Source organism: Eleutherodactylus coqui, chromosome 5 (assembly GCF_035609145.1).
Source record: "Eleutherodactylus coqui strain aEleCoq1 chromosome 5, aEleCoq1.hap1, whole genome shotgun sequence".
NCBI classification, from domain to species: Eukaryota; Metazoa; Chordata; class Amphibia; order Anura; family Eleutherodactylidae; genus Eleutherodactylus; species Eleutherodactylus coqui.
The window spans coordinates 195423573-195443914 of NC_089841.1; the positions used below are offsets into that span (position 1 = coordinate 195423573).

Genomic DNA, 20342 nt, shown 5'->3' on the forward strand with positions numbered 1-20342 from the left:
CAGCTGATTGTAGGGGCCGCAAGATTTCCTTACATTGTGGAGTAAGTGCAGTGCAATACAATTTATAGTGCTTGTTCTGGTACTGCAGCTCAGTCTCCTTCAAATGTTTATCACTGAGCTGCCATACCAGGTCCTGCCACTAGCAAATTTACAGACCTGTACCCGGTAAACAGTTAAGAAGATGCATCACTCCATCCCCTTCAATCAGATGATCAGTGTGGGTGCGAAGAGGGTATCCCCACCAATAAGGATAGGCCCTCAATATAGAATTCCCAGAAAACCTCTTTAAAAAGGTTGTCTGACATAAATTACTATCTTAAAAACAGGTTCCCCATGCTATAACATAACAGTCCCCTTTTTCAGCTTCACACATCATCTGCGATGCAGCCTTGTCCTCCGTTCCTGGTGCTTCCCTACAAGCTGCAGCAGCCTGTTTACAGGACGTTACAAGCAGCTGCAGCCAATCAGAGACCTCAGCACTGGAGTGCAGGGGTGGGAGAGGTGAGTATATGACTGTTTGTTATGTTATAGCATGGAAGATCTGCGCTTAAGATAATTTAAGTCAGACAACCGCCTTAAGGCTAGGATTAGAGATGAGCGAGTATACTCGCTAAAGGCAATTGCTCGAGCGAGCATTGCCTTTATCGAGTACCTGCCCGCTCGGGATGAAAGGTTCGGGTGCCGGCGCGGAGGAGCGGTGAGTAGCGGCTGACAGCAGGAGGGTGCGGGGGGCAGAGAGGGAGGGAGAGATCTCCCCTCCGTTCCGCTCCGCTCTCCCCCGCAGCTCCGTGCCCGCTGCCGGCACTCGAACCTTTCATCTCGAGCGGGCAGGTACTCGCTAAAGGCAATGCTCGCTCGAGCAATTGCCTTTAGCGAGTATACTCGCTCATCTCTAGCTAGGATCATGTCTGTGTTGTGCTGAACTAGTCTACCGATCATATAATCTACACTTATATAACAGTATGCTGTAGCACACATACGCCATTTAATACCATAAAATAGTATACAAAACTGTACATTTTTATACATTTTTGATTTTAAAAAAGTCTAGTCTGTGCTTTTCAATACTGAGCCTTGTGTAGCGCAGAGTATAAGCTCTCACCTACAACCTGAAGGTTGCAAGTTCAATCCCTGCAGGATTCAGGTAGCCAGCTTAAGGTTGACTCAGCCTTCCATTCTTCTGAGGTCAGTAAAATGAGAACCCAGCTTGGTGGGGGGTAATAAATAATAATTACCTGAAAGCGCTGCAGAATAAGTTGGTGCTATACAAATACCAAGATTTATTATTTATTCTATTTACTGTACATTTATGGCTAATTGATAAGCACATAAACTTGGCCAAATGTAGTCAGGCAGAATAACTGTTGGTCGATTATCTCAAGTCTATGGTCAGCTTTGATCGTCTGCAAATACTCCTGGTTAACAATGCAAATGGCTTATAATCACCAAGGAAGGCATATCCGTAGCACACAGTTCATGCTTGCATTCTTACCATGTCCGATTATGCATGTTATCAGTTTGCCTTTAATACAACCCACTTGACATACAATGTCTTCTTGTACACAAGCAGGTGCACAGAGCATTCACACAACTTGCAGAAGTTATCACTTATCTGGGCCGCTAACGGCATTCCACTGTTGTGGCTGTAATTACTGAATAACAGCAAGATAGGGAACAAGTGTTCAGATGGAGCCTCCAGTCCGGATAAAGCATACTAATGACAATTCTAATCTTTCTATTACCTTATACAGCTGCACACAGATGCCGATCGTGGAGAAGGGCGAGCCAAGTACCTCCTGACTGGAGAAGGTGCCGGGTCTGTGTTTGTCATTGATGACAAAACTGGCAATATCCATGTCACCAAGTCCCTCGATCGTGAAGAGAAGGAGGAATATGTGCTGCTGGCACAGGCTGTGGACAAACTTACCCTTCGACCACTTGAACCCCCTTCCCAGTTCATCATCAAGGTGCAGGACATAAATGACAACCCCCCTGTTTTCCTGCACCCTCCCTACAGGGCCTATGTGCCGGAGATGTCCAACGTAGGTGAGGGGGGAACTGAGGTGTTTGTGTTTGAACATACGTTATCCCTTAAATACACTGAGGAGCAGTGATGCTTTTTTAGTACTAGCAGAAGTGACAATGATTAATGCATAGCCATCCTATTGTGCTGACAGTTTGCAGAAGATAAATTGGAATTAATGAATGCAGAATTCAGAACCATTTGGGGAAACAAAAGTCAATGAACATAATAGCAACTACTAAGAAGGCCAAAAGTCTGTGCATATATATTTTATTGGTAATAGTTTATTATCAAGGCCAAAATTATTCCTAATATTGGCTAAAGAGACCTTCATAATGAATAATCTATTCAAGAACTAATTTTGCAAGGTTGTGCTTAAATGTTTTCAGCTATTGGGCAGCTGAGACCCTAGAAAATTACTACACTCAGTCTCCATGCTCTTGTGGAGGTCAATGTGGTCCCATTCCATATATCAGGGGAATATTAGGTAAGATAGTTGGAGGTTCAGGCAGAAGACCATGCATGTCTCCTAGAGGTGTTCTTATAACACCCTATATTCTAAAGGAGGACCAAGGATATCCTATACAGGGTACACTAGGAAAACCCCAACAGCAGGTGTCATTGCAAATTATTGTTGTCGCCTAAAAACTTTAGTACATTATTTATATATCCCCCCCAAAAAATATTTTCATTAAGAAATCAGTCTGATTCTGGAGAAAAGGAGAAAATCATTGTGATATTAAATGTTTACTATTATTTTATACACAATATAGGAAAAGGATGTTGTAAAGGCAAGTGTAGTGTTGTGATGGTCAGATCACCATACAAAGATACACATATGTAAACAAATAAGGGAGATGGAATAAATCCTCCACAGTGCCACCTATTCAAAGGCAGCATTCCTTCAAGCCAAAGTCAGACTTTTTATACAAGCCTTGTATAAAAAATCTGACTTTGGCTTGAAGGAATGCTGCCTTTCAGTAGGTGGCACTGTGGAGGATTTATTCCATCTCCCTTATTTACATATTACCCAGAGGAGCGTGCATGGCCATTTGAGTCTCCTCACTCACCGTATATAGTTCCTCTCCCTAAGGAGAAAAGATGACATGTGTAAACATACACAACTTTTCGAAATAGGCAGATCCCACTATGCCCCTAATGACAGACAGAGTAAAATCTTCTTTATGGCTGGGCAGATGACACAGGATGTAGAAAAGTGGCAACTTACACATTTGCTTTTCTCGTACACCAGGTACATGAGGCCAACTGGTTGGGCATTACTGCACTTAACGTAAAAAGGGAACCAAAATTTTACATATCAATTTTAGTTAAAATATATAGTATTAATATATAATAGGGCACAATAGATCCTTAGGATATGTTGACTATGGTACATAGAGAACAAAAAGGAGTTATAAAAAGCTATTACCAAGAATAGTTATTATAAGCATTTACTGTGTTAATAAATTTAAAAAAAATTGTAACCATCCCCTACAGGAACCTCTGTGATCCAGGTGACAGCCACCGACGCTGACGACCCAACATATGGCAACAGCGCTCGACTTGTATACACTGTGCTGGAAGGGCAACCATACTTTTCTGTGGACCCTCAAACAGGTATCTGAAAGCAGGATTGAATGTAAGATTGGCGCAGCCGCACTTTTACTCATCATAAGTTTGTTATTTTAATTATCTCCATTTTCATATAGATTTGTGTCGGATAATGAAATCAGAAGGGACTCTCCTTCATTATGATTTATTACAGTGGTAATTAGGGGGCTGTTAACAAGTACAAACGTTTACTTTTCCTTATTAATTTCTGTTTATTGTCTCTTTAAAGCGGTATTACGCAAAGCGCGGTCACGTTTTGTAATATGCTTTGCATTTTTAAACCTCTCTAATTGCTGATAGTGAGTAGGATTATGCAGAGGCTGGAAACCCTACACCTAGTATTTCACAAGGCTTGTTCACACTAGCACTAGTGATTTCCGTTCCTCTGTTCCGGTTTTGGAGCCGATAAACTGAAATCAAATGGAACAAACAGCGCAGACGTCTGCAATCCTCCGCGTGCTACAATCAAACTACAGAAGAGAGATTTGTGCAGCTGATGTAAAGAGACCCTAGACTGGATACACCTGGATTAGAGATGAGCGAACGTGCTCGTTTAGAGCAATTACTCGATCGAACATCGCTTTTTTCGAGTAACTGCCTAATCGGGCGAAAAGATTCAGGGGTGAGCGGGGGGTTGCGGTGGGGAGTGGGGAGGAAAGAGAGAGAGCTCTCCCTGTTCCCCCCTGCTACCCCACGCTCCACCCCGCCGCCCCCCCAAATCTTTTCACCCGAGTAGGCAGTTACTCGAAAAAAGCCATGTGCAATCGAGTAATTGTCCTGAATGAGCACGTTCGCTCATCTCTAACCTGGAAACATGCACGCCAGCTTTTACTCTGTCCGATTTTCAGACCGAAAAATTGGTCCAAAAATCAAACAAACGTAGCAGCATTCACTTGGTATAAAACTAAAAAACGGGAAAAATAAGTCAGGGAAAAAGATCTAAAAAAAACTAGCCCTATATGTCACAGAAATCATTTTAGTAGCTGAAGGAAAAAAAATAGGGCAGTAAAACCAACACATGGGTAAAATCCCTAAAAAGTATCTGGTGCTCTAGGTACAAAACAGCCTGGTCCTTAAGGGGTTAAGGATACGTTCTATCACCCTCAGTCTTTGAGGTTTTACAGGTAAACATTATACCTGTAAAATCATTAAGCAGTATAGATTCAAAGGCAATAAACTGGACCTGCACCTCCCCAGCCCAACCTCGGCGGTCTAAGCAGTCACATATTCTGCCTACCTCTTGTTGCTCCTGTTCCTATGTACATCTCAAAATGGTTCAATCCTGTCTTAAAATATTAATGGCCTCCTGCAGTCCGATTGTAAACCAGCAGCTCAGTAGATGTCTGGAGAATCAGTAAATCAAGTAGTGTAATCCCTCACTCATTTACTATTTGGATTAGTAATTGAGGGATTAGGCCACTGTGTTATATACTACGCACGGGCATAAGGATAAATTAGATTATCTTTGTAACATGCTTCAACAAAGAGCTTGTATAGGCATGCGAAAACTAGTGTGCCACCGCACTGAATATCTACTAACATGTTAAATTGGTCTAACTGGCAATTGATAACATTTGGGTAACCTTTGCAGGGGAAAACTGGATCTATTGGTATCAGGGCAGACAACGTTCAGCGAAGATTATGATACACTGCAGTCATAGGGCTCATTCCCACGGCCGTGATGGGCTCCGCCAGCGGAATATCGCAGCGGAGTAGGCCACGTCGCCCCCCCCCCCAAAACCCCCATACTTACCACTCCGGATCCTCCGTACGCGTCCCGTGTACAATGGAAGCCAGCCGCATGTATTCCCACGGCATTTAGAACATGCCACGGTTTATTTCAAGCTGCAGAATTCCGCGGTGGAATTCCGCAGTGTGAACATTGAGCTACAGTAATACCTTGGGTTGCAAGTGCCTCAGCTTACAACCTTTTTGACTTGAGAGCAGGTTCTCTCCCGAATTTTTGCTCTGATTTAAGAGCAAAAACTTGGGTTAAGAGCCTTGCTCTCAATGGGGCCGCCACTGCTGCCGGTGGCCCCATTGAAAGCAATGGCCTGCCGGCAACCCCTGCAGTGATTTTAGGGGAAGGGCTTTAAATATAAATAGAATATGGTGTCCTATTGCTTTCAATGGGGCAACGCCATCCCCATTGAAATCAGTGGGAGAGCTTCGCTATCCGGAACGGATTAATGGCCTTTCCATTCATTTCAATGGGGAAAATTGATTTGACTTACTTGTGTTTTGGGTTAAGAGCTCCGTCCTGGAACGAATTTAACTCTTAACCCAAGGCACTGTATTAGGGGCAGAAATCCGGCGGTGGGCATTAGCCCATAATATGTAAATTGTTTTGGTAATTTTTTCACATTCACCACTGATTTAGCAAAGATTACTCAGCGACCTCCATCTTATTGTCTTCCCAGGAGTGATTCGTACTGCAATCCCAAACATGGACCGAGAGACCCAGGATGAGTTTCTGGTTGTCATACAGGCCAAAGATATGGGAGGCCATGTTGGAGGGCTTTCGGGCTCCACTACTGTTACTGTCACATTGACAGATGTTAATGACAACCCACCTAAATTCCCACAAAGTAAGAGCAAAAATGTTATACTGTTAAAATCTTTCAGTCCTGTTATAGCTAAGGTCTCATTCACATTGCCATTATACACTTAAGGTGTTCTGCTCCAGCATAGAAAAAGAACCATAAAAGTGCCAGTGGTTCTGCATCTTTCATATAGCGGACAGCAGCAGCGCCGATGGACCCTGTTGGCTATAGTTGGGTTCATAAGGTTTCCATCATGATGTCTGGCATTTTACCAAAAACTCAGATGTGAGCAAAGCCACAAATAAAAATACCTTTTCTCTGTATATCACACAAAACATAACAAATTTTCATTGTGAATCATTTAAAAAAATGCTCCTGTGTCTAAATGTTGTTGTTAAATACTGTTGTTACATGTATAGCGCCCCCTGGTGTCCTGTTGATTCCCTCTCTGAAGTTTAATATATCCTCCAGTGCTGGTGGTCACACATGCTCAGTAGACCTCTTAGATGGTATTGAACACTAACAGTAGATTGAATCCTGCAGCTGTGAACACTGGCCAACAAGAATCGGTGCACTAGACGCAGTTTTTTCTTACCATTCAACACACTAGGTGTATGATCTGAGAGGAAATCAGAAGATCACCAGGGTGCGCTATATTAGTACCAGCAATATCTACACACAGTGGTCATATTTTTTAACGATTCCATGTTAAAACCTGTTGTGGTTTGGATGATCTAAGAAATGTAATATTTAATTGTGGGATGGCCCCTTTAAAAGTGGTTAGGAGTATAAATTGAACTATTTTTAATAGATTCTATAAATATATATATATATATATATATATATATATCTTTTATTATAAATGGTAATGTTTAAAGTATATCTCTCTCTTCCTACGTTCTTGGTAAATACAGATGTGTAATAGGTATACAAGAAACACCCTGCAGGGCACGATATTAAAAGATGTTCTGTCTGACCTTTAATTGGTTGGTGGAAATCCAGTAGAAGGAACTTAATCCGTCTTCACAGACCAATTCCTGGTTTTTGAGGCCGTGAGATTTTTGTTGACAGTTCAGGAGGAATTAACCAACAATCTCATTGTCCATAGAGATAGCTCAACTGTCCTCTGATGTCTTCCATTGGGCAAAACAGGATTCAGACCGCTTGCATTCTATCTGATCCTACTGTTTAACTAAGATGAGCATCATCAGAGGATATGGGCACCCTCTGACGATACAAATGGAATGGCCACGTTCATGTCGATCTCTTGTATTTTCATAATTGCTTGGCTGCTATATGTTTGCTGTATGAGAAGAGAAAGATGAAGATGGGGCAAGAAGGGAAACGGTGGGTGTAGCTGACAGGTGCAACATTGTTCATTCATAGTACTTTCTGAGTTTTATATTTTGCGAATTATAGAATATATCTGATAAATGCCTAAAGAGCCACTCCAGATTTTTTTTTCATTTACTATGTAAGTAGTTCCCCAGTATATATGTCAGCTAGTATTGCTTTGGTTAGTTTTTTCTTTCTATCAAAAACTCTTGGAGTCCTTCTCAGGTGGGTCATGTGATCTCATTCTGACCATCTGGGATTTACCTGGGTTTAGGTGTTCAGTTTCTAGTCAGATTCTCAGACAGCATATGTGATCATATTACATGGACCCTACCAGACATGCTCCTTAGAGGGGGACACAAACTCCTATCACAGCTCCTGTTACACAGTTTTAATGAAGGAGATGATAGTTCAGCCTCCTGACTGTATACTTATGATTTGCAACTTATATAGCTAAATATAGAATACAGATGGTAATGGCAGAGTCCTCCCTGCAGGCAGAGATGATACAGTCTCTAGTTGATCATGTGATGCTGTGCTGATGCATCATGAGATTGATAGCACAGAATACTGAGAGGGCAAGGAAAAAATCTCAGCTTCAAGACATTGCCTTATAAGTATCAAATGTCTATGAAAAAAACACAATAAGCATTCCATGTATTCTCTTACAGACTTGTATCAGTTTACTGTTCTAGAGGACACTGCTCCTGGATCTGTAATTGGCAGACTGCGAGCACATGACCCGGACATTGGCGAGAATGCAGTGATGTCCTACAGCATCGTGGATGGTGATGCCGGGGACACTTTTAGTGTGATGGCGGACTCTGCAGGACAAGATGGAATTCTCAGAGTACAAGAGGTAATATTACTAGATGCACTGTGGAAACATGAAATGCATGTAGTCACTAAAGTGGGATAAACTTGTGCAATGAGAAAACCTTACTACATTACTCAGAGAGAAGCTGCTATGAAGTCAACCCTCACCACCCCCAACCTTACTGTGGGGTTGAAATTGCTCCTTAAAATTGTATGTGTATCAAAATATTACCGTAAGGGCTGCCAGCCTTATTGGTACAAGTGGAGAGGGCTGTTTAGTCTACTCTTATGATGCGTTCACATGAAGAAGAGCAAGACATGTTCAACATTCTCGGGCATGATTCGCATCTCGCGGCGCATAAGACAATATGTACATGTGCTGTGTGATGTGCTGGAGAACACACATGTTCTGTATGTTCTACTCTCATGTGAGACTCGCCAAAATAGAACATGCAAATCACTTGGAGAGTAAATTCCCCCTTGTAGATACACCCATTGCAAATAGTGGGTTGTATTTTTGTGTGAGTTTTTTGAGTCTCTCAACTTACAAAACTCGCCCACTTTTCTCAGCCATGTGAACGCACCCTTACTCATCCAACATCCAAGAATCTTTGCATCGGATGTCACCTCACACATATCCCATTCTCACTGTTATTCTTTTCTCCTTTTTACTCTCCAAACAGAATTTCTTAATAATCAGCCATGACTTCTTTGTTTCCAGCCTCTAGATTTTGAGTCCCGCCGCTCCTTCACATTTCGTGTTGAAGTGATGAACACTGTGATTGATCCTCAGTATATTCGTCGAGGACCATTTAAGGATGTCACAACTGTGAGAGTGACTGTGGGAGACGTAAACGAGTCCCCACTTTTCTCACAAAACCCTTATTCCTTAAGCGTGTTGGAAAACCAGCCTCCAGGGACACTTGTAGGGGTAGTCCAGGCCCGTGACCCTGACCTACAGAGCAGCTCTATCAGGTAACAGGCTGACAGATTCCTAGTAATTATATACCTAATTTGATAACTGAACCTGGACTTACAACTTAAAGTCAATGTATTAGAATTAGAATTAAGTGTATAGAACAGAAATAATGTCTTTAATGTTTTCTGAAATAGTTGAGCTATTTTATTTGTCAGGCGGCTATAATGGTGCTACACACTTTCTTCCTATATTGTCTGTATAGGGAGTGAATGGGAGTTAATGGACAGAATAGTGTCCATTGACATTCCAGAGTTTTCTTCTCCCTGTATAGTTTAGCACTAACATAGGGGGTCATGCCCACGGCCGGGTCGGATTCCACCTGCGAAATATCGCAACGGAAGCAGACACTGCACCCTTCAGAGACCCTATACTCACCTAACCAGATGTGTGGTGAGAGTCTCGGCCGGCGCTCATGTGTAGCACAGCGCATGATGCGCCACGCTGGGCAGTGACTCGATTTGCCGTGATACTTCCGCTGTGCTCACAGTGAAAGTATTGCAGGACGGACGGCTTCCATTGACTGCAATGGAAGTCGTCCGTGCGTTTTTCTGCACAAATTAGAACATGCTGCGATTCTCCCCTGCGAGCGGAAAATCGCAGATGATTTTCGTTCGTGAGTAGGAGAGAATCCATTACCATGGCATGTCTATGGATGGTTATTGCTGTCGAATTTGCGGCAGGTGTCTGGCCGTGAATTCCACAGCGATAATTCGTCCATGGGCATTAGCCCTAAAGGTGTCACGTTTAATTAAATCCCCTTCTGATAAGAATAATGAGACAATTGTTGATCCTGTCCCAGTCTACACAACAAAGCTAAAATTGAGCTGCAGAGTACATGAAATCTTAGTGTTGTGCTTGTTTCCATCAGTCTCATACAGTATGAATGGAGAGGCAACATCACTGAGGCATAGCGAGGAAGAATAGGGACTCGGGACCCAGTTATATAGTGATCAGGGGGAGGATGGTCCCAGCAGAGCTGTCCCTAGCAATTATATTTGTATTTGGTGTGATAACTCTGTTAATGAGCTGTATTATTTTAGGTGATTTTAGGGATAGTGGCTTGAAGTACATTTTAATGAATAATATATCACATACTTCCAGTATTATATTTTCTAGTTTTGTAACTTCCATAACGGAATGTTCTTTTAATAACTGCTAATTTACTATTCTCTAGATTTCCTACACTGAAAAAACGCTTGCAGTCAGTTGTGTATACACATACTATCCTTCTATATTTTTAATGAAGCACTCCAGCATTGTTTTTTGCCTATATACTGCCACATAGGCTAATGTTAAGCAATAATATAGGGGCTCTTGTGTATACTTGTTCTAGCTGATTTGCCATTTATGAGTTTTCTGCCACCTTGATTCGTTCTTCCCATCTAATGTGATTTCCCCACATTTGGTGGTGACTTATCATACTTCACTTGTTTTGCTTTGAGACTAATGACAGCAAGTGATAGATCAGTGTTATAAAAGAGCTGTGCCCTAACTGCAGATGTATATGAGATGTACCATCACACTGTTCTTCCCTGCCTCCTCCTTCTGACGGGTTTTTCTATGCAAGCTCTTACAAGGAGTAGACAGGAAAAAGCAAAGTGAAGCAACTTCTTACAACACTACACTGAGACTCTTCGAACCGATGCGTTTTGTTGCATTAAGATGACAATAGCTTTTCAGTGACTTAAGATAACTTTGATAACTTTCTGTGACAAGTTAAAGGGGTTCTGTCATTAAAATAAAAATTCTATACTCACCTATTCCTCCCCAGGCAGACTCCTTACTGCATCTTCTCCTCACTGATCTTAACCAGTCCCCCATGTCAGCTCACCGCATGCCGGTCAGCTTGTTATGTGGCTTGCATTCCTCGCATTCTCCTTCCGGCAGGTCAGTGAAGGTCACATCCCTGTAACATAGCGTTCATTGGCTAGAAAGGAATGCTGATCTATTGCAGAGACAGCAGGCATGAGCTGTCTCTTCAATAACTCAGCACTCCCTGCCAGACTGTGATTTAGTGACAGGAAGAAGAATGCAGTGAATGTACGTAACATCACAGGAAGCAGAAGAATCAGCCAGCTGGAGGTGAGGTAATCCCCCTGTACTGCAGGAGACTGGAGAAGATAGGTGAGGTAAAGATCTGGTAAGTAGACTGACAGGGAAGGAATAGATTAATGACAGAACACCTTAAAATTAAACCTTGCTACAACTGCAGTACAATACTTGAGTTATAGCAGAGGCATTCATTAGAGAAGGAATATTAACTACTATTTCTGTCCAAATTAAATAATTAATAATCAGCTTTTTAGGCAATACCTCAAACATTTTAAGACTAAACCCAAATGCATGGAAGATGGATGGTGTTCATAGAAAGACGATATTAGAATGTTCATTGTTACTCTATTATGAAATCAGTTTTCATGTCTTCACCATATATCGTTTTTCAATTAGCTATTCTATTGAGCCAGTCTCCAACCCTGAAGAACTGTTCACGATAAATCCAGAAGATGGGACCCTCAGAACAAGCATCTTCTTGGACAGGGAGAACAAGAAAGAGCACAGCATCACTGTGACAGCTAGTGAGACCGGTGAGAGGGATCATCGGTGTGTCATAGCGTAGAGTAGCCAGCCACTCTCTAGGAATAGGGAGGACACATTACATCTCAGTAGACCCCTATTCTATAGTCCGGTTATGCAGTTAAATAACTTGAAAGCATTTTCGAAAAACTTCATTGCAAATGCCCTTTACGAGGATGCTGTGGCATAGGAGCACTCATTAGGGGGACTTAATCTCCTGAAAGGTTCTTCATTTGGTGCGTAATTTACTTTTTTCTTATTGGATTTTCAAAAAGCATGTTTATGATAAAAATGAGTAAAATCTCATATAGGTAGGGAGCCATCCAAACATTGATTCAGTGTACAACCAAATGATAATGCCGAGGCATGGATGTTGATGGGCATCGCAACATGCTTCTCATAATGCTCTGATGGGTTCTATTCTAGTCTTCCCTTTGGACAAGCAGCCGTCATTGGAAGGGCCAGTTCCCTATTGATTACCATATAGTATTGAGCCACAGGTACTGATTCATTCTTTAATCTAATGGGTCCGCAAAGGACCAGAAACCCTTTTGGATTAAGAAAAGCTGCAATCCGGATGATCACTGCCAGAAAGGCTACATTGTGGATCACTGCCTTTTGAAATTGGGTTGCATGAAGCGGTTTAGATTGGGGGTATATATGTGTTAGGCGGCACAAAGAAGGAAGATAATAAAGTTAACAACATAATAGCAACCTCTGTTCTCACTTATTAGGGAAAGTTCAAATGATTTTACATATCAATGCAAAGATTCACTATTTTATTTGTTTTGTGTCCTTTTTTGTATTGTGTTTTTCTGTATCATGGATTGTTTTTTTATATTTGTTTTATGTATTTGTTTTGTATATTTTCTTTTGTCTCTGTGTTGTTTTTGTTTTTTTTCTTTGGTTGTGTCTCTGTGTTGTGTTTTTGTTTCAGACAGCCCCTCTCAGATGTCACAAGTTGGAGTTGTGATCCAGGTTTTAGATATAAATGACAATCCTCCAACCCTGGCCGAGATCTATAAGCCACATGTGTGTGATAACGCACAACCGGGACAGGTGTGTTTCTGCATTGTGGGATATAAACCACTGTATTTTATAGTACTTGTGTGTTATTTGGTAATCATTTATTGTAGCACTTTTTGAAATTCAGTTTATTTTTATTAGAGAATCAAAATCGATCATTCGTAATTTAACTTTTGGTCTTTAGTGACATAGATAGGGCCACATTTACAGCCCATACTGCTCTAGACACTCAGCCTTAATACGCCCCTATTAAAGGCACATTTACACCAATTTTCATCATCTTTTAATTATTATGATAATTGTTCAGTGTTAACAAAGGAGATCAATGATAAAACTGATACCACAAAACCATGACTGGATACCACTACCACCACACCATAGCTCAACTCCATACTTTTTGTTTTCTTGTTGATATGTTAGGACTAGAAATGATCGAGTAGCAGTCTTATTGAGTAACTGTGTACTCGCCCAAGCAGGCCCCAAAATTACTCCTTACCCCCATTCCTGCTCCCCCTCTTTCCACTCTTCCCGTGAGGATGCACACAGTATGACAGGCATCTGGGATTCAGGACGGCTGAGCACCATAGAGGTCGAGATGCTTAGTCTGTGGACTACATGACATCACTGCGCCTTTCCAGCTCTGATTGATGGAGCATATTGACTGCTGCTCTACCAATCAACTAAAGCGGGCGCCTCTCAGAGTAGCGTAGAGAAGGGAGGAGATTGTAACAGTCATCCTTAAAGATGTCTTCACCTTCCCACTTCTGATTGTGTCCAGGGCGTGTGGGTAGAGTGAGTCGTGACAGCAGGCAGGTAAGCAGATCAGACCCCTCCTGCTGGCTGGAGGCCAAGGTCCAGAGGAGATTGGGGGACAAAAAAGAAATAAAAATTAAAAATATCCTAACTGCTCCTGGGGCCTCTTCCTGCCTGGACGCCCTAGGCACTGAAGCTCCAGTGAATGGCGGCAAATACAGGATTGCATACAGGTTCATATAACAATTGCCTAAGTACAACATAGCTGACTAGAAACCAATGCAAGAGACCATAAAATCAAGAGTTAAAGGGGTAGTCCCAAAATTACAACTTATCACACATCCATGCCATATTTAATAAGATATTCAATAGGGGATTTGACTCAGACTGCTATGAATCACAAGAATGGAAGTCCCTTTTCCCACATTTGAATCGTACAGCAGCCAAGCATGCACTTTGCTGGTCAATTCAAGCTTTGTAGGACTATTGGCGCTACCCAAGCACTGTACTCTGCTGTGGATAGGTGACAAATAGAGATGAGCGAGCACGCTCATTTAAGGCTGATGCTCGAGCGAGCATCGGTCTTCTCGAGTAACTGATTACTCGTCCCAGCAAATGCGGGTGGGGGCGGCAGGGAGGGAGCGGGGGGAGAGAGAGAGATCTCTCTCTCACACTTCCCGCCAACCCCCCCCCCCCCCCCTGCATTTGCTCGGATGAGTAATCGGTTAATCAAGAAGACCGATGCTCGCTCGAGCACCAGCCTTAAACGAGCGTGCTCGCTCATCTCTAGTGACAAATTGCAATTCTTGGAATACCCCTTTAAAAGTATTTATGTCTTCAAGAAGATACATTTTGAGTAAGCATTTAGAGGCTTTGTATAATGGAAGAGAGTGGAAGCAGCGGGATTTCACTTGCATGTTTAGGCCATACATTAAAATAAGCCATCTGACATAAAAATGTAAATTTTTGTGGCTATAAAGGAACATAAGGAATGGCAATGCTACAATCTAAAACAGACTGGCATTGTAAAGTATTTTCAAGCATTTAAAAGATGTGATGTAAGTAGGTGATTTAGTAGACGCTCATTGTGTTCATTATATGGCCATGCAAATCAGCATCTGCAAGATAGTCCTACTTTATTATATAGTAACTAGCGTATTATATCCTAACTATAGGGGCCAGAAATTGGAGCCAGCTCAAGTCTTGATAATACAGCCTGATATATAGTCTCCATTCTTCTTACTATCCTACTCTATAAAACCGCCCTTGTAGATTGCACTTCCCCTAACATTGTATGTTACACTCTGTTTAACTGAGTTATTGGTAAAGCAGTACTGACGGTCCGCAGGAAAGATGGAAGTATTAAAGCAATTTGGGTCTTACGAAATATTGCACGGAGCTGGGTTACTCATTGGCTCTGTTTTACGGAATAACTCACCTATTCGCTAGTAATTCCCTTACCTCCTGTTCTGCTTTGCTGTAACGCGAGGAAAAACAGGTGGGGAACCAGGTTCGTGGAAGAAATTATTTAGAGTTAGAGTTCCCCAAAGAACCACAAAGGGTCTGGAAATAAATCTAGTTTTGAACCAAAGCCTGGTTTTTAAGTTTGCAGCGCTCTGCTATATAAATCTTTATGCATTCGTAAAAAGGCTCCTGAAACAGTTACCTTACGGAAATGGATTCTAGTAATTTACTAGTTGTGTGTTTTGTCTTAATTACTTCTTAACAATTCCAAAATAATTTACTTAATTACACTGCCATTTTCGGGTAATTTATGGTAATCATGGTAAAAGCTGATTCATAAGCCATAAAATCTGTGTACTGTCAACATTCGCAAGTTATATATTCACTTCCGCATCCTGAGCAGAGCATCACTTAAGAGACCGATAATGGCCACATTTTGACATTTCTTGTAATTTACTTAAAATAAAGCTCTACCTTGAAGCCACGTTAAAGTGTAATTGCAGGCAAAAGCTAAAATATGCCGTTTTTGGCCATAGTTATAGAGCACTACCTTCCCCCGATGATTAATTTATCTCAATCTTATATAGTAGGATCATCTTTAAACAATAGCTTGTAGACGTTCTACTTTAAAAAGCTGTGTAACAACGTAAATGGATTGTTTTACTTATGTTGTACTCATCTTAAATTGGAGCCTTTATTTTACTCCAGAGCTGCATTCATAATTCTACTGATTATTATTGGAAATAGTCTGCAAGCCTGTCATATAACACTTAATCTATGTTCACATCTCTGTTCATTTTTACATTTTTCTATTTCATCATGACAGCAGGAAAGCAAAAACCCGAATTCATCCTATAATGGAAAGCGTACCGTAATCAACATACCAGAAGCAAAACTTGAAGCTCCTGGGCCCCAATGCAAAACCTGTAACAGGGCCCCCAACTATAATGCTTTATTCATAGTACTGGGCTCCCTATATGGAGAAGATAGGCCTTATGGGCCCCCTAAGGCTCCTGGGTCCGGGTGCATCCCCTATAGTTACGCCCCTGGACACAACTTTTTTTCTTGCCGGTTTTTCTTTTCTGGAATGAGAAGGCATTCAATGGGAGAACATCATTCTCCTCTGCCACAGCTGTAACACAGCAGTGGCAGAGGATAGCGGGCAACGTTCTTTTTGAGCGTACAAACACCCGTGTGACCGAGCCCTTTGGGCAGATAAACGCTGCTAGCAGCGTTTTTTTCCGCCTTGACATGGGCTTCAGTCACGCAATTTTTTGAGCACATCAGTTATGTGAAAAAAAACGCCTATGTGAGGGTGACTACCCACTACAGGTTTTTTCACAGCGAAATTCGCAGCGTTTTTTTCTGCAGGGGTCTATAGGACTTGTAATGTTAAAATCGCGATCGCACAAAATCGTGATTTCGTGGTAAATTGCGATTTTGCCGCGATGCGTTTTTAATATTAGAAAGCCCCATAGACACCTGGAAAAAAAAAAACACAGCAAATTCGGAAACGCTAGTGGGTAGTCACCCTAAGGCCTCATGTCCACGGGGAAAATCAGATCCGCTGCAGATTCTCCATGGAGAATCTGCAGCGGGTCCCTCCTGCCCCGCGGACATGAGCGCCGAAAATAGCAATTTAAAGCATTTACCTTTCCGGCGGGGGCGACGAAGCTCTGCTCTTCCTCACGGCCGGATCTTCATTTTCGGCCGGCGGATGAATTCCTGACGTCGTCGACGTGCCGCGCGCATGCGCCGGGCACATCCGCCAAACCGAAGCAAGGGAGATGCGGCCGTGAGGAAGAGAAGAGCTTCGCGGTCCGCTGCGGGTGAGTAAATGCTTTAAATTCCTATTTTAGGTCTCCCGCGGATCCGGACGGCTTCCATAGGCTTCAATAGAAGCCCGCGGGAGCCGTCCCCGCGGGAGACCCGCATGAAAATGGAGCATGGTCCAGATTTTTTCATGCTCCATTTTTTTTTAAATCACTTTCATTGACGATCCGCGGGTATTTATGTACCCGCGGGTGGTCAATGCATCCCTATGGGATGCGGATCCGCATGCAGGAAATCCGCTGCGGATCCTAAATCCTATTTTCCCCGTGGACATGAGCCCTTAATGGGAATTTTTTCCCCCAGAGTGCAGGTACAGTGATTGGTGCGAAATTTGTACCCGGACACACAAATCTGTACCTGCCGGTCTGGGGGAAGGAATATATGTTAATAATGATTGACTTTTTATCCCATCTGTTAATGTATAAATGGTTCATAGACTATGTCATAATTATATGGGATGGGGATGAGGTACAACTATCGCGATTTTAACATTACAAGTCCCATAGACCCCTGCAGGAAAAAAACGCTGCAAATTTCGCTGTGAAAAAAAACTGTAGTGGGTAGTCACCCTGACTGAGCCCTTAGAGTGTATATTGTAATGCTATTCTACCTTGTCTAGGTCTCAAAAAAACATTTTAAACATCTATGATTACAATAAAAAACTAACTTTAAATATTTGTCATTTTTACCTTTATTACACTGATAAAGTTCATTACTAGATTACTAGTCTTGATTGAATATGACCAAAATACAAAGCCCAAGGGGCCTGACTTTAGGAGATTGCAGAACTGTGAATGCAGCTCATTCTATGTATAACATAACATGCAATGTAGTTACAGTGGTAGAAACAAAAAGCAGCAAATGACAAAAGTGAAAGACTTGTAGCATGTGGTTCTGGTCATCGGTAGTAGAGACTTGTACAAGTACCCAATATCAGTTTACTTCTGTGTCTAGTCTTATCTTTTGCGTTTGGCTATAGTTTTTGTTGTTTCTATAGGTCATCCAAACAGTCAGAGTGAAGGATGCTGACATTGAAAATGGCATTTTCCATATTCAAAGCCCTAGCACTGTATCTGATGGAAACTTCACTCTTCAAGACAATAAAGGTATGATGACTTGCTGCAACCTTTGCATGAAACCCATATCTATGGAAGATGTATCAGATTAATGAGGAAATTCTCTTCTCTTCGTATCTCTTTTCTAGATGGAAGTGCATCACTTCTAGTGAAACATAGTGGATTCTGGAAGTCACAAAGAGACATATTTGTAGTGCCTATAGAGATTAAAGACAGCGGGGATCCTCCTCTTAGTAGTACTGACACGCTGACAGTCTCTCTATGTCACTGTGAGGCAGGTGGGGCTGTTTTGACCTGTCATATGACCACAGGATCCGCTACTGGACTCAGTACTCCTGCTTTGCTGGCTATATTGGCTTGTGCGTTTAGCCTTCTGGGTAAATATCCAGTTGTCCTTCCATCTTTTGTTAGTAACCACTTTCTGCTGTTGAGTCATTGCTCAAAGAAATACCCAGCTAATTCCAATGTCTCATCTTCATATCATGACCCACCTTACGGGCTCAAAACTGCCTACAAAATCAGAGACTTGTTCATTATCTTTTATTATGAACTAATTGTAAAATGCACACATTATTATATATACATGTATCCCTTCATTTCACTGGTCTTCTGAAACCGCCCAAACTGTCACTTATAGAGATCCAGATGTCTCTCTTTTTGATGATAATAATAAAACTTCTGTTCTCTCTTCATCCTCTTTTCACATTTTTACCTTTGTCTACCTTTTTACTCAAAACCACAAATCTCCTTGACACATCTTTTCACTTTTTTGTTTAAAACTTTGTACACTCCCGTCCTTTATGTTCTACCCATGATCACCTTCCACATCAGCCCTGGTATCCCTTTTCTACTTACAGCGAAGACACAAGCCATCTCCTCTGTCTCTGTGTGAGGACGAAGATATCAGAGAGAATATCATTACCTATGATGACGAAGGCGGTGGAGAACAAGACACTCAGGCTTTTGACATGTCAGCCTTGCAGCCTCCACAGACCGGCCTCAGTGGAGGCTTCTTCCACCCCCCACGAATGGATGTTCTCCCTCGAGTTCCTCACCAACCAACCCCACGCTCACCTCAAACTGCCCCTGTTGACGTTCATCGATTTCTAGCCCTTCGATTGAGAGAAGCGGAAAGAGATCCTGTGGCACCACCCTATGACTCCATTCAGGTTTATGGTTTTGAGGGTGGAGGTTCCTCAGCCGGGTCACTTAGCTCATTGACGAGCAGCTCTGGAGGTTTAGGAGAGGAAGAACTTGTGGGCGAAGACATATGGGAATGGGGCCCCCATTTCAGGACACTAGCAGAAATCTACGGAGTGAAAAAAAGAAACTCTATTGCAGAAGACTAAAAACTTCTGTTCGCCAAATGATTGTTGACTTTTTTCATGTGAGTGACCGGCAAAATGATCATTATTTTCCTCCTGTCAGTAGAGAGGCTTAAAAATATCAAAAAGCGAATTCCCTTCTTCTCCAGAAAGAACTTGTAGAAAGGGAACCATGGAGTAATGTGTTGCTAGAAGAAACCATCTCGGTTCTGGTATGAGGGTCATGCAGACATTAAACGTTCCTAGAGGTATTGTGTTTACAAATTGCATTAAATTCCAGTCTTCCCACCGCTTGCTGCGGGTGTCTCCGACACAGTCAGACATGTGCCATTTGTGGAAAGCAAACATTTTATTTTCCAAATAAAAAGCTTAAATAAGCAAAAAGTATTACGTCAGGGCGTACAATATGTGAGCGTGTATTTTCTGTGTGCGTACGTTTTACCGACACTGTGAATATGTTTGTCTTCATAGCGGCCAGATACAAGCCAGTAAGTCTCTCGTTAATTTACTTTGATATTAATTATTTCTTTTTACAACAGATGTCATTCGTTCTCTGTGACTGAATAGGTTGCTTTGTAATAAATATTGGCTCAGCACACACAAATGGCTGGCCCACTGGGTAAAATGTGCACGCTAAGTTTTGTACTCTCGGAGTTTACATTACCGAATAGCTTATGATATCGAGTTTGAAAAGTCTGTTTTAACCAAGACGGTATTCGCTGAGGCATAATTGATTTCAATCCTAAACCATTCCATGTGTGAACCAGTTGTTTGTGTTCCCTCATGCATTGTCACTTTAGTTACAGTGAAAGAAATCAAATAAAAGTGTCTGACATGAGCTCCTTCAGTAAATCCGGGCTGTCTTGGATGAATAAGTCATAAGTCTTTAGATGTGTTACATTCCGAAAGTAAGAGTATGTGCGCTGTCTTTGATAGCAAGAACAAAGAATTATTAGAGATTTCTTCAAAAGCATCTGTGGAGAA

The 20342-nt window shown here is 41.9% G+C and overlaps 1 protein-coding gene across 2 annotated transcripts in view; it reads left to right on the forward strand.

The window, feature by feature from the left end:
* CDH24 (cadherin 24) overlaps nucleotides 1-20106 on the forward strand; it is a 72384-nt gene extending 52278 nt beyond the window's left edge. The window contains exons 3-12 of one of the 2 annotated variants that reach the window (XM_066603954.1): nucleotides 1752-2046; nucleotides 3521-3640; nucleotides 6055-6222; nucleotides 8184-8371; nucleotides 9050-9303; nucleotides 11756-11892; nucleotides 12819-12940; nucleotides 17955-18063; nucleotides 18162-18410; nucleotides 18865-20106. In XM_066603954.1, the coding sequence (XP_066460051.1) occupies nucleotides 1752-2046; nucleotides 3521-3640; nucleotides 6055-6222; nucleotides 8184-8371; nucleotides 9050-9303; nucleotides 11756-11892; nucleotides 12819-12940; nucleotides 17955-18063; nucleotides 18162-18410; nucleotides 18865-19382 (2160 nt within the window). In that variant the 3' untranslated portion in view covers nucleotides 19383-20106. The remainder of the gene's footprint in view (nucleotides 1-1751; nucleotides 2047-3520; nucleotides 3641-6054; nucleotides 6223-8183; nucleotides 8372-9049; nucleotides 9304-11755; nucleotides 11893-12818; nucleotides 12941-17954; nucleotides 18064-18161; nucleotides 18411-18864) is intronic. The other variant, XM_066603955.1, reaches the window with a different exon arrangement.
* Nucleotides 20107-20342: the final 236 nt, after the last annotated feature.